Source organism: Choristoneura fumiferana, chromosome 6 (genome assembly GCF_025370935.1).
Source record: "Choristoneura fumiferana chromosome 6, NRCan_CFum_1, whole genome shotgun sequence".
NCBI lineage: Eukaryota > Metazoa > Arthropoda > Insecta > Lepidoptera > Tortricidae > Choristoneura > Choristoneura fumiferana.
In genome coordinates, this window is record NC_133477.1 from 10,223,685 (window position 1) to 10,237,668 (window position 13,984).

General features: G+C 39.9%; 2 protein-coding genes across 2 annotated transcripts; one reads left to right on the plus strand and one right to left on the minus strand.

Annotated features, from left to right (window-relative positions):
• Positions 1–661: 661 nt before the first annotated feature.
• Positions 662–3,220, minus strand: ND-PDSW (NADH dehydrogenase (ubiquinone) PDSW subunit). Its single transcript, XM_074089142.1, has 4 exons — positions 3,028–3,220; positions 2,823–2,958; positions 1,721–1,860; positions 662–860 (listed from the first exon to the last, which is right to left on the minus strand). Exons 1-4 carry the CDS (start codon positions 3,128–3,130, stop codon positions 751–753), a joined length of 489 nt encoding a protein of 162 aa, XP_073945243.1. The 5' UTR covers positions 3,131–3,220; the 3' UTR covers positions 662–750.
• Positions 3,221–3,613: 393 nt separating this feature from the next.
• On the plus strand, positions 3,614–13,620 carry LOC141429004 (uncharacterized). Its single transcript, XM_074089139.1, has 9 exons — positions 3,614–3,738; positions 4,931–5,140; positions 9,659–9,729; positions 10,455–10,608; positions 11,071–11,256; positions 11,530–11,753; positions 12,159–12,366; positions 12,621–12,824; positions 13,352–13,620. The coding sequence occupies exons 2-9, from the start codon at positions 4,970–4,972 to the stop codon at positions 13,526–13,528; spliced, it is 1,395 nt and encodes a 464-aa protein (XP_073945240.1). The 5' UTR covers positions 3,614–3,738; positions 4,931–4,969; the 3' UTR covers positions 13,529–13,620.
• Positions 13,621–13,984: the final 364 nt, after the last annotated feature.

Here is a 13,984-nt window from a genome sequence, read left to right on the forward strand (position 1 = left end):
CAAACAAACGAACACACATACACCGGACATAGCCGTGGTAGTTTGTAGTGGAGAAGCAAGGTAATATAGATCAAGGTTCAAAAACTTTTGCCAAATACTTCTAAAAATGTCTGTCTTCTAAGTGATGAAGTATCAGGTCGTAGGACCTTGTGCAAGGTCCGCCCGGATTGCTACCACCATCTTGCTCGCTAATCCTGCCGTGAAGCAGCAGTGCTTGCACTGTTGTGTTTCGGCGTGGAGAGTAAGACAGCTGGTGAAATTACTGGCACTTGAGGTATCCCATCTTAGGCCTCTAGGTTGGCAACGCATCTGCAATATCCAATAGGCGGCGGTAATCTCTTACCATCAGGAGACCCACTTGCTTGTTTGCCATCCAGTCAAATAAAAAAAAAGTCACGGGTAGAGTGGTAGAAATCTCCAACATCATTGTATAAAACTATCTGTTAGCATATCGTTTCGCCTAGTGCAATATTTGAGCACTTAATTTTGTATGAAGCCATTTGGTTAGGATTTATTTAAAACAATCCTTAGTAGTCATGGTTTATGTATGACAGAGAAGAAATTAATTACGGCAATCGAATAATTAAGTTGGGTCAATCAATGAATTAAGTAAGGCCTTGGTAAGTAAACTAAAAAAAACCTAAAATAATAACCCTGTTGGTAAATACTAAAATTGATTTATTTCAATCGCAAACAATGCCTATATTATAATAACGTGTACAGGGACCTATCCAGCAGCGGGAAGCTCGGTTACTCTTTAGTCTGGTTAGACAGAGGGCCGTGACGTCTCTCCCAAAGCATGCGGTGTTTCTGTTTCATGTAAGCTTTCCTAGCATCGCCGTACGCGCCGAGATCACCATCTGTAATCACAAGAAGTAATTGCATCAATAACAGGTGTACGTTTGTAATTTGTTCTATAACAATCCAGTGTTAGGCAGATACTGCCTTTTCGTAACATACCGTTTAGCAACATGTCTCATTTCGCAAACTCTAAAACTAATACTTCAGGATTTATTTTTCAGGGTCATCATGTAGATTAGGTTAGGTTAGCTATATAAAAATCCTGAAATATTTACAATTTCAGAATTATTCAACAGTTGAGAAATGAAAAGTTGTGAAATTAAACAGGTAGTCAAACATCATTTGCCGAAACATTAGAAACCAGTGTTAGTAGCATCCTACACTTAGACAAAATGGGATGATTTTATAGTGGTTGGTTGGGATTCCCCTTGAATTTAAATTATTTATTGTCCTAGTGGCAATAGAAATACACATTATGTACAAATTTCAGCTGTTTATCTATTATGGGCTATTATTAGTAGCCCTGCGACACACAGACAGATGGATAGTGGGATAGTGTGTAAAGCAACATTAATAAGGTTCCATTTGTCACTCTTCGGATTGATGGGTACAATGCTGTAGGGCTGCCTATCCACACATATACATACATGCACATGACCCATAAAAACGCACAAAGATACGCCTACAAGTTAGTACAGGATATTGCTGCAGCACTGGCCCTAACTAAACCTTTAAGTAGGAAGAGCAAGCAAAATTGTAAACAAAATTTGCTTTTTACTCCCTTTGAAAACTCACGCCTATAGCTTTTGCTCCTCTCATTATACCTTGGGTTCAATCCTGGGGATATATGCTTTATGTCAACAACAAAATCTAGCAATGTAGGCCAGTCAAGTTCACTGATGGCTTCAATCATACTTACATTTGATGAACCAAGCTTCCTCAGCATCCTTGTACTTTTCCCAGAGAGGTTTGCAAACAGTTAGGTGGTCTGGCGCTTCATACAACATGCAGTCCTCAAAGCGCTGACGCAGGATCGTCAGGATTTCAGAGTCTACAGCCCTGTAAGACATTTTCATTGCTATTTAACCTCTTCACCGCCCCAGTCAACTAGTGATAGCCAATGGAATGCCTCACACGCCACGGTCATCTAGACAATGACCAAAATTCAACTCGAAATTAATCTTTCTGCAATGGAATTAAGAATCAAATTGATTTGTTGCTGGTTTTTTGTGGCATACAGAACACTACTTCATTTGTTTTGTGGCAGTGAAGAGGTTAAATTCTTGTGAGACATGATTTATAAAATTACAGAATTAAACAGACACATAAGTAATTTTATTGTCAAAGCTATTAATAATTTATTTGGAATACATATGTCATTATGCGGTATTTTTTTTTAAAGTATTCATCTAGGATAAAAGTGTTGTGTTCATAAAGTTAAGACAAAGTGTAACATTGGGAAAATATAAACATCTTTGAATTTGATTGCATTAGGAAATGAATCTACATCAATTCTACTCTAATATAATATAGAGGTAAACTTTTTTGCATGTAGGTAAGTAAAAATGAGCTATATGAACTCATAATTAATGTTTTGATGATAATGAAATTAATGAATGAACCAATTGATATTTAGTACAGACTAGTAGATGTATTATATAACATAAACACCACACCTGTTTACAGTAAAAGAAACATTCAAAAACTTCACAGGAAAGTTCCGATTGGAAAATATATTGAGTATGTAAAACATTACTCCATTCATTCATGTGTTCTGAAGAAAAAAAAATTGGAGAAAATTAAATTACTTGTCACATAAAATAAAATGAGTGCCTTATTTTGTTACAAAACAGTAATACTGTGACAGTATAGAAATACAGTTATTGTTGTTCTGTTCAGGCATTTGAGTCCAGATCCGAGAAAACCTGGATTGTTAATCAATTGATGGTTCAACATGGTAGTTAATAGTTGCAATAAAAAAAACATCGAATACTAATATTTCTATATATTCTAAAACTAACCTATCGCGTTTGAACTGCGAGTTTGCCTCAAAGTCACAAACTACGTCGTCTTCGTAGCACTGGTCGATCGTTGGTACGCGGCGGAAGGTCTGGTGGTACCAAGGATACTGCTTCTGGTTGGGCTCCACCACCGACTCTAAACAATAACAGAATCATCATCCCGAAACTTACATAACTAACGCGTCTGCGTATCATTCAAAATTACCTCTGAACCACGTTACAGGTCTATCCACCGTTCTGTAAAGGGCGCTTATAAACGCTTTGAACACATTATCCTGGCCTGGAACTGGTGGGTCACCGGCACCCATTTTCAGTTTATTTTTATAAAATCAAACTAAATGAATCCAATTCTACAAAGTACGATCGAATGATTGAGAATCGGACTACTTTACTTTGACGTTGTTGACATTTCTTTCATTGACATTATTTTTTTTTCTGAAAAAAAGCAAAGGTACGTTTACCCATACGGCAACATTTAAGGCTTTTTTACACCTTAATTATGTGAAATTTTTTAAAGATAGTTTGCCTATGTAAGGAGCGTTTTCTGTTGAGTATTTATTTCTTATTTATGTTGACTGCTCAATGTAAAGAGTACTTACCTATAGTATTTGATCCAAAGAGTACCTATAAAAGACCTATAGAGAATAATCATAACAATCAAAAGATTTGCCAAAGATCAAAGATGGATCAAAGAGTATTAGTACATATAGACCAAAGATCTTTGATTTCTCTATAGGTACTAATACTCTTTGCAAAGGTCTGAACGTCTGAAGCTTAGGTCTTAACCGTAGTGTTTCGCAGCAAACGCCATATCGCCATATCAACAAAAAAACCGTATAGTGTCAAGCCAAGCCAAAATAATTTACTTTACGAGTATTTTATTATTATTACTGGACTGGTTCATACAGTAAAGCAGGTACAGTTTACAAACAAAAAAACGAATTTATGTAGCGCTACACATATAAAAACATTATTAGGACACATACAATTATTTATGGCCCATACCATACCATACCTATAAATAGTACGTAACCACATTATGTTTTGAATTGATGTGGTGAAAATATTACCTATGAGCCGTAGTCATTCAACACTAATAAAATAAATAAAGAAGTGTCAGGGAAGCGTCTGGCGATTCTTAAGTCATTTAAGGGCAGAGTTTCGCTGTGCAAGCGGTGCAAGCTGTGCAGAGAGGTAATGCGGCGAACGTCCTAGGAATTATGCCCCACGCTGGTGCTTCTCTACTTATTTGTACCTACTTAGTTAAATACTATACATTATTTGGGTTTATTCATAACAAATTTGGTTTGAATTCTTCAATATCAACAACTGCTAGGTACTACCTTAGAGCAACGCGGGCTTCCTAGGCCTACGTTGCTCCAAGGCTACAACACACTAGTAGGTAGGTACAATTAGCTGCTAGTTACACAAAAGTAGCTAAAAGCTACATATTCACTGTAGGTATTTTGTGTTTTAGCCTACTACGCATACCTACCTATTAAAATAATAAGTAAGTAATGAAAAGCGATTTTTCACTCATTGATGAAACGTGGACAGGTAGGTAGGTATTCGTGGAAATTCCTCGCTCATCTTGCCTAAGTATTACGTTTCTGAACCTTTCTTTACGAAGATATTTAATTATTTACTTAAAGGGCATTATTTTTGCTTTAAAAATAATTTAGATATACTTAATACATATTACTATTACTATAGTACCTACCTGGGCAACCGAGCTCCACTCGGGCTAAAACTCGGTAACCAGCGTTTTCCCAGAGATAAGTCCAAGCTAGATCGATTTTTCATCTCCGAAAATCCCAAATAACAAATTTTATCGAAATCATATTGGAGCCGTTTCCGAGATCCCCGAAATATGTGTAAGTTTTTCGTGATAAAGTCGTTCGTGAAATAATACTAGCGCCGATTTTTTATCGTACACGTTTTATCGAATAAGTAGTGGCATACCTATAACTTTGTGTAGGTCGTTTATAAAACTGTACGATAAAAAATCATGCAGGACTGCGCCGTGTGAACCCAGCCTTACCCACGTTTTCGATTTGTTCATCAGTTTAGCTATTTTTGCTCACGGTGGTATCATTTTTTTTATTCAGTTTAACCTTCTGCAAGTCGTAACCTGCCGTGCCCTCAAGATGCGCTGGCAACCCCTTGTGGCGCTCTCCCACGTTAGAGAGCGCTTCCACGTCAACTTCTTCACCATCATCGTATTCTTCGTTGTATTCGGAGTAATTTTTCTCTCTAACCTGCTGTTGCAAACATCTTTGGTCACCACCACAAGGTCCCGCTTCAGTGAAGTGTTGCAGGTAGTCAGTTTCACTATAAAATATAACTGCCACACTAAAGCTGTATTTTGTCATACATTAAAATACCTACCTACCTAATATATATCTGTAAAAAATATATTTTCAATAGGTACCTACGAGGTAATTTGCTGACTGCACTTTTTGTTAACTGTACTTTCATTGTCATTCAAACTGTATAATATATATCCGTACTAATTTTCAAGTTGATGCCATTAACCGTTTAAGAGTTCCGCTCTGCAGAGAGAGATGAACCTGGACAGACGAACAGAATTTCACTACAAAATTATTGTATTGGCACCGGACTTATATTGTATTATACCTATAAGTACAGGATGTAACATTAATATTGTTCAGAATGGGAAAGTCTGAACGAAACTATAATACATACATCCGTTCTTAGGAACCATATCATTGATTTTAATAACAAGAAAAACTGCAACCATACATTTTTAAAAACTTGTACCCAGCTCGGGAATCGAACCCGGATGTTTTGAAGATAAAACTTACATTATTAAAGAATATGAAATACAATGCATGTTATTCACTCTAGATATCGTGGTTCATAGTAACATTTATTGCTTATGACCGTCACTATCGAAATAGAAATAATGTTTTATTTTTCAAAACGACCGGGTTCGATTTCCGAACTGAGTAAGTTTTTTTTTGTAAATGTATGAATGCAGTTTTTCTTCTTATTAAAATCGATGACATGGTTCCTAAGAACAGATCTTCGTATGTCTTATAGTTTCAGACTTTCCCATACTGACCAATATCAATGTTACATCCTGTGATATTATTATGTACGCCAATTTTCAGCTCTATGCGGATACCAAGAAGTGGTCGAAAATGGTTATCAAATTTTGAAGCCACAATTTAAAAATAAACCTTACCTACATACAGGTCTATTCACAAAATTCGTGCGCTCTTGTGAATCGACCTGTACGAACGTTGCAAGATAAATAAAAGCTTGAGTTGTTCTTCGTATAAATACAAGGTGAGTCTTGTAGAAGCAAAAAATTTAACCACAGCTTCCACTCTTCATCTTGAGCTAATTTAGTTCTACAACTTTTGAAAATAACTTGTATTATGATTTTTATTATAGTTTAAAGTTTAATTGGAAAAGCAATGTCTTGCGAAATCCGTCATTTTGTTACGTGACAGGCGATGTCATTTCGAAGGTTAAGTTAAGAATCAATAACACCTAACTATCATGCTAAAAGATGGTAGATAGACGGTATTGGTTCTTAACCGTCGATTTAGGCTATTGGATGCCGTACATTGTGTGTTATACCTATAGCATCAATTGTGGGTATATCTGTTATTTCTTATGTGTCGGGTAGTTTCTCAATAAACCAGTTGTGTCGTTGACCTGGGAGTTTGCTTTAATCTTCCCACTCCAAAAACCAAAATATATTACTGGCGACGAGTTAATCCTATTTTTAATATTAAAATCGTAAAGTTACAGTGGTTAGGTACCTAATCAATAAAATGCCGATCGGAAAAATTGAACCGTTCGATTTGGCAAGTAAAAGTGGTCGGCATATATTAGACGCGTGAAACAATTCATAACCTTAAATGAAATCAAAACGGAGTTACAAGTGGCAACTTTGGTGACCGTAGTGGGCGAGGCGACATACAATTTGATGTGTGACTTATGTGCGCCGAATGATCCAGAGACAAAATCATTTGAGGATCTCGTCAAGACGGTCAACGACCATCTCGAACCGAAGCGTTCCGAAATTGCGGAGCGACATTTGTTTCGTCAGCGGCGACAGAAACAGGCGAATCTCTTAACGAATACTTGCAAGCCTTAAAACACCTCGCAAGCACCTGCAATTTTAAGAGCAATCTTGAAGAGAATCTCCGTGATCAATTTGTGTCCGGCCTGATTAGTGACGAAATGCGATCGCGATTGTTTGCGAAGAAAACGGTCACGTATAGTAATGCGGTGGAGTTGGCGCTGTCGCTGGAGGCGGCGGAGCGGAGCGCGCAGGCGAGCGGCTCGGGCTGCGCGCCGGGCGCCGGCGCCGCGGGCGAGCCGTGCACCGCGTCGAGGCTCGCGGCCGGCGCGCGCCGACCGGCGGCCGCGGCGGCGGCGGTAGCGGCGGCGGCGGCGCGCCGGCAGCCTCGAACGCGGGTCGCGCTTGTTGGCGATGCGGGCGCACTCATCGACCGGATTTGTGTCGTTTTAAAAATTATACTTGCGATGAATGTGGCCAAAAGGGCCATCTCAAATTGGTCTGTAAGCAGAGCAACCTGGCCACGAGTGGCAGAGCGGCGGAACGAGGAGCGCGAGCCCGGGGCCATAACTACCTGGATAGCGAGGACGAGTCAGAGTGTGAACTTTACAATCTTAATGTATGCGGTAAAGATGACAAGCCATATTCAGTGAAAGTGTCGGTAAACGGTGAGATATTAACCTTCGAACTGGACACTGGAAGTAAGTTATCTACTATTAATTATGATTGTTATGTCAGATTTTTCAAAAACATTACACTGCAGTCAAATGATGTTTGTTTACGTTCTTACACGGGAACAATAATTGAACCCGTTGGTTATATAACTGTGAATGCTACCTTAGGCGAACACAGTGCGACAGACTTAAAGTTGTTTATTATTAAGAAGGGTGGGCCTCCTTTATTAGGTAGATCGTGGTTACGAAAGCTAAAAATTAACAGTGTGCAAATAAGCGATTTATTTTTGCACATGACCGAAAAAATATTGTTGAAAATTTACAGAAGAGTTTCCATCCGTATTCATGTCTGGGCTCGGTACATGTACAGAAAAAATTTCACTTATTTTGAAAGATTCAGATCCAGTGTTTATAAAAGCGAGGCCGTTGCCTTTAGCATTACGTAAGCCTGTCGAGCGGGAACTCGAACGACTCGTGGCGGAGGGTACCATCTATAAGGTGGAACATTCAAAGTATGGTACACCTATTGTACCGGTGGTTAAAAAATCAGGTGACTTGCGAATTTGTGGAGATTATAAAGTCACCATTAACCCCAAACTAGTCCAAGAGCCGTATCCTCTGCCACGAATCGAGGAGTTATTTGCTGCACTGAGTGGGGGGGAGCAGTATAGTAAAATTGACTTGACTAACGCATACCAACAGTTGTTATTAGAAGAACAATCACAAGCGTGTACAGCCATTAGCACACATATAGGTACATTTGTTTATAGACGCACTCCGTTCGGATTGAGCTGTATCCCCGAAAAATTTCAGAGGTTTATGGAGGAGACGCTCCGGGGGCTGCGCGGCGTGGCGGTATTCCTGGACGATATCGCCGTGACGGGCCGCGACCGTCGCGAGCATGAGGCCAATCTCCGCGCCGTATGCGCGCGGCTGCGCGACTCGGGCCTTAGAGTCAAACTACAGAAATGTTCTTTTATGCAGGATAGCATCAATTACGTGGGTTTTATTATCGACAGACAGGGGTTACACCCGATCCCGATAAAATCAAAGCTATTTTGGAGGCGCCCGCCCCCAAGGACGTTACACAGTTGCGATCGTTTCTGGGTTTAATAAACTATTATGCAAAATTTATACCAAATCTGAGCTCAGTAATTTACTGTTTGCACCGTTTATTACGAAAAGAGGTCACTTGGGTGTGGTCCCCGGACTGTGAAAGAGCCTTTGATAGTGTCAAGAAAACTGTGGCTAGTAAAAAAGTACTAGTGCATTATGATCCTGAGCTTCCGTTAGTGTTAGCAGTCGACAGCAGTAGTTACGGTTTGGGTAGTGTACTGTCGCACCGTTACCCGAGCGGCGAGGAACGCCCTATTTGTTTTGCGTCGCGAACCCTAACAGCAGCCGAGCGCGCTTACAGTCAACTTGACAAGGAAGCTTTAGCGATCATTGCAGGGGTAACCAAACATCACCAGTACCTTTACGGGCGGCATTTTATCATTAAGACCGATCATAAACCTCTCACATTCATATTCGGACCTAAAACGGGTTTACCACAAACTGCCGCTAGTCGACTACAGCGATATGCTACCAAATTAGCCGCTTACGATTTTGATATCGAATTTGTCAAATCGAGCGACAACTGTAATGTGGACGCGCTGTCGCCAAAAAAAAAAAAAAAAAAAACAAAAAAAAAAAATACCATTTAATTTGTTCGGAATAAACATAATGAATTAATGATAAAATTACTTAATTTTTGAAAGTTGCAGAACTAAAGTAGTTCCATTTGAGTAGCAGAACCTGGGTTTTAATATTTTGCTCCTGTTACAGAGCCCACCCGGTATGAAGAGAAATTAAATTTAGTGAACGTTATCTTCAGTGAACAAGGTCAACATGTCGCAATGACCACTTATTTATCTTTTAGCCGAAATCAGCTGTTGCATGTTCATAATTATTGACTTGATTATATTATCCTATTACTATCGTATTGATCAGTGACGAACATCTTTCGTCAGGTCAGTTAAACCGGGCTTTATTTCATGATAATGTAAATAATATAGATACCTGCCTGCTCAGTACGCTTAGTAGTATATTAACATTTACGACAGGAAGGGATAAAGACGCCGCCGCCCGTGCACGGAGCAATCGACGCTCTCTGGCAACCTGTTGCTGGGACCAGGTAACCTATAGCCTTAATCAGGTTTCTTAATACCTTAAAAATATTATAGAGCACCTTTTAGCTTCGTAAGTCACGATTTTTTGCCATACACAGTTCTACAGACCGAGCCGAGAGTTCTAAGTTTTATGATTTTGGAAATTATAAAATTAAAGTCCTCATTTCATTGAAAAATTTGTTCTCAGTCACGTATTACATTCCGCAGTTACTTATTCTTAAAATTGATTTCTACTTTGCAGGGTATAGCTTTACTCCACTGGCGCTTTTTTTTTAATCCAGGCATACTGGACGTACCTATCTTGCCTTTCCTTTTCTTTCTTTTCGTATCTTTCCTTCCTCAAACTTAACTAAAATAGTTAAATAAATTGACTTGTCACTTTATAACACACACACTACAAACCTGGCGTGAAAATTGCCGAGTCGCGGGCAACAGCTAGCTAGGTTAGTATGTAAATACTAACTGTTGCCCGCGACTCCGTCCGCGTAAAATTCGTTTATCGCTATCCCGCGAGAACTATGCAATTTTGCGGGATAAAAACTATTCTATGCCCTTCCCCGGGGCACAAACTCTCTGTATATCAAATTTCATGTAAATCCGTTCAGCCGTTATTGCGGGATTGAGTTACAAACATCCAAACATCTTTAGAAAATTTCACATTTATAATATTAGTAGGATGCATATATTTAGATATGCATATATTTATATATTATTATACTTCTACTTTCAGATCTAAATTCTTCGTATACTCGGCGTACGTGGAGAGTCGTACTATCGATGCTGTACGCGTGATTGCGGCGGCGAAGACGCACGGCGCAGACGCCGTCGTCTGTCGGCTGTGGTTGCCAAACAAACGAATCATTACTGTTAAAGCTAGAGTCACGGTGGGTTTCACAACTTACAATTGGTGAAAGTTGATGGATTCTTTACAGTCTGATGAATTCAAACATGGTCTAATGTTTTGAAGAGTGTAAGGCAGAGGCGGCGATAGGCATGGCCGACGTTGGCCACAAACCACAGCCTCGCGGCCTAAGGGGCCTCGCGCCACGAATGTTTCTCGTTTTTTTGCTAATTTAGAAATCCGTCATTTATTGTGTGGTGTGCCATTCCATCATAACATGGCCTCAAAAAAATCATCTTGCCCACACCAAACTTAAGTCCAACGCCGCTTAGGAATAGATGCGATTTTTCTACATTTGTTGATACTAACGCAGCGCTAATTTTGCTTTTGGTACCATTATGGTTAGAAGGCAGACACACAATTTTTTTACTAATCTTACAATGAAAAAAAAGCTGATCAGTGTTGTTAATTTTTATTTCTTTTGTTGTCTTTCAATCTTCTTCAGCCTATTAATGAGCACTGGCACCTGCAATACAGCGCATCGTACGTGCTATGCAATCTGCGCAACACGGGCGTGCGCGCGCTGGAGACAGCAGGTGCCGTCGTGGCCGTGCTGGCCGAGGCCGTTGCTCACCTCGCCCCCACCAATCTGCTGCCAGTGCTCGATACGCGGCCTAAGCCCGAGATAGAGGTGGTTCTTACTCTCAGCTCTCAGATTATGTCTCTTAGTTAAGTAGCGGGTCAATAAGACATAGTATGTACGAGTAGTTATTATAGTAAACTACCAAAATTGAATGAACGTCGCTGACCAACTGGTCAGGCTACATTTCCCAAATAGGTAAATAGTTTGTCATAATAATTAATAATTACAACCTTTAATAACCATGTTGACGTCAAAAATATTATTACACAGTAGAGTAGGTACTTATTTAATGAGAAAAAACATCAAACTTCGAGTTTTCAGGACACTCTTCACGTGTGCGTGAAGCCATTTTACAACGGAAACTCCAGCGAGGACTGGCTGGTCGAATGGTTTGAGTTGAATCGGCTGTTGGGCGTGAGCCATTTCTATATGTACAACGAGTCGCTCAGAGCGCCAGTGGCCTGCGTGCTGGAGCGCTACCGCCGGGAGGGACTCGTCACGCTGCTGCCGTGGAACCTGCCATTTATCTCCAGGCTAGAGATAAGGTAGGCTCCAGTAGGGATTTATACTTTTGAGACATAGGTACATTTAGCTACTAGCAACAAAATTAAAATGAGAAAATAGACTAGGAAAAGGTGACCTCATGGTTTAAAAAAAAATTCATAAAGTGGTTCAATTTAATTCCTGTTCCGAATCCGGACACCAGTATTCGAGATGAGAATAAACTTAATGATAATAATGATTAAATTTTCCATATCTACTTCAACTTTGCTTTCATTTATTCAACATGTCAATTTTGCAAAATTAGGCTAGGCCTTTGACTGATCGATCAGAGTACATTAAGTACAGAATCTTTATCTACATACTAGACTTCTGAAGTGAGACAGGCATGTGAATTGTAATAATAATCAACACCCTACAATGTGATATGAGCAGTTTTGAACATCTAGGACAGGAGGCCAATATGCAGCGTTCAGTGACTGCCTGTACCGATCTATGCCGTCAGCTGGTTGGCTTCTTATCATTGACGTGGACGAAGTGGTTATCCCTCAGCGAGAGCGCACACTGCCTGCTCTGCTATCCGCGCTCAGAGAGTCTTCCTACGTGCCTCCTTCAGCGTTTTTGTTCAGAAATGCTTATTTCTATTTAAAATGGGAGGTGAGTTGGTTTACTGAATCACCATTATTTTTATTTCAATTCTTAATTTTATAGAACCTCAATGACATGAGTGAAACAAGACGAAGCTGTGAATTACGGTGGGCATACCTAAGTAGATTTTATTTTTTGAACTTAGCTATCCCATTATTCGTAACGTCGTGGCATGACGTCATTGCCCAGCGGCGGGATATATGTATAATATTGTATAAAAAAATTGAAAGTAGGTAGTACATAATAATTATCTTGTGATTCAGGACGACGCGGAAGCGCCGGCGCCGCTGTTGACAGCGCGCAAGACGCGTCGCTGGACCGTACCGCACCCGAACAAGAACCGCACGAAGTACGCGCTGCGGCCGACAGATGTCGTTGAGCTGGGCAACCATTTCGTGTGGGAGTTCACGCCGGGCGCCATTGAAGCCGCCGTACCCATCGATCGCGCGTTGCTGCATCACTACCGGGTAAAAGCCAGGCAATTCCGATTAAACTGACCAATGGATAGTTTTTAGGTTCTCAACTTGGACTATAATGTAGACAGTAGGTAGGTAGGTTGTTATGTACCTATTAGTGTGTAGGTACCTAGGGGGTTAGTATCATTTCGTCTAAAAAAGCAGCTGATCTTAGTAGCAAGTGGTCTAAGAAGCAACTGGTCTAAGTAGCAACTTGTCTAAGTATCAAGTGGTCTAAAATTCTTTGACTCAAAGTCGACGGAGCTCGGCTTCACGGATCTCCTATTCCATGTGGCTGAGGCACTTCGCTCACTCTAACGTAACCTAACCTACCTATGTTTTTTCAAGTTTTCGACAAAAACAGGTTAGGACCAGTTACTTTTTAGACCAGTTGCTTCCTTAGACGAAATGATACTAACCCGCCTATACTATACCTACGTTGTTATAAAGCGAAACCTACGCATCATTGGTATAATATAACAATTCGCAAAAAACACCACGTGTGGGCTCCAATACTCTGTTTGATTCTTGTATTTCAGGCGCTTTACCTAGAGTCTGTGCAGTCGACGGTTGACCGCACAGCACACCGTTGGACCAAGGAGCTCGTGCCGCGCGTCACAGCGGAGAAACAACAAGTCGCCAAGAGTTGTCCTGCTTCTGAAGCTGATGTAAAACTGAGACATCACCTGGCTCGCGTTAAATCGTTTGGTCCGTAGAATATGCCCTTCATTTAAAGATAGTTTAAGGCTTAAACTTTAAGCTTAGTTAGTTTGAGTGTCAGTCAAGCACTTCGTGTCTCGGTTTCTTTTATGTAAACAACAAATAAAAGAAAGTTAAGAATAAGTTTTTGTTAGTCATTTTGTAATAGTACCTACCTACGATTTCACTATCATAAATATATCGGAGATGTAGTCTTCAGTGATAGACAAATGGTCGTATTCAGATATTTATGAGCACCTAGAAAACTACTAAGTAACACGTCGCTATTGTCAAGAGCGTTAGAACGTGTTTCGATATATTACAGCACATTGCCATTTTCATAGTTTTCATACTTCTATTATAATTTGAATAGGTATCGAAACAGTTTTAAAAAGTTATATAGAAAAAGCAGTGCATGAGAAATAATAGGTAGTGATTAAACAATTAATTATTTGCACTGCTTAATTTCTTCT

What these genes read in the sequence shown, in the direction of transcription:
- ND-PDSW (XM_074089142.1), bottom strand. Translation starts at nt 3,130, where the DNA reads ATGGGTGCCGGTGACCCACCAGTTCCAGGCCAGGATAATGTGTTCAAA. An exon ending in ACCTGTAACGTGGTTCAGAG is followed by an intron (nt 2,959 to 3,027) that starts GTAATTTTGAAT and finishes GTTATTGTTTAG; the next exon opens with AGTCGGTGGTGGAGCCCAAC. An exon ending in TCGCAGTTCAAACGCGATAG is followed by an intron (nt 1,861 to 2,822) that starts GTTAGTTTTAGA and finishes AATGTCTTACAG; the next exon opens with GGCTGTAGACTCTGAAATCC.
- LOC141429004 (XM_074089139.1), top strand. Translation starts at nt 4,970, where the DNA reads ATGCGCTGGCAACCCCTTGTGGCGCTCTCCCACGTTAGAGAGCGCTTC. An exon ending in ATTTCTATTTAAAATGGGAG is followed by an intron (nt 12,367 to 12,620) that starts GTGAGTTGGTTT and finishes CTTGTGATTCAG; the next exon opens with GACGACGCGGAAGCGCCGGC. An exon ending in CGTTGCTGCATCACTACCGG is followed by an intron (nt 12,825 to 13,351) that starts GTAAAAGCCAGG and finishes CTTGTATTTCAG; the next exon opens with GCGCTTTACCTAGAGTCTGT.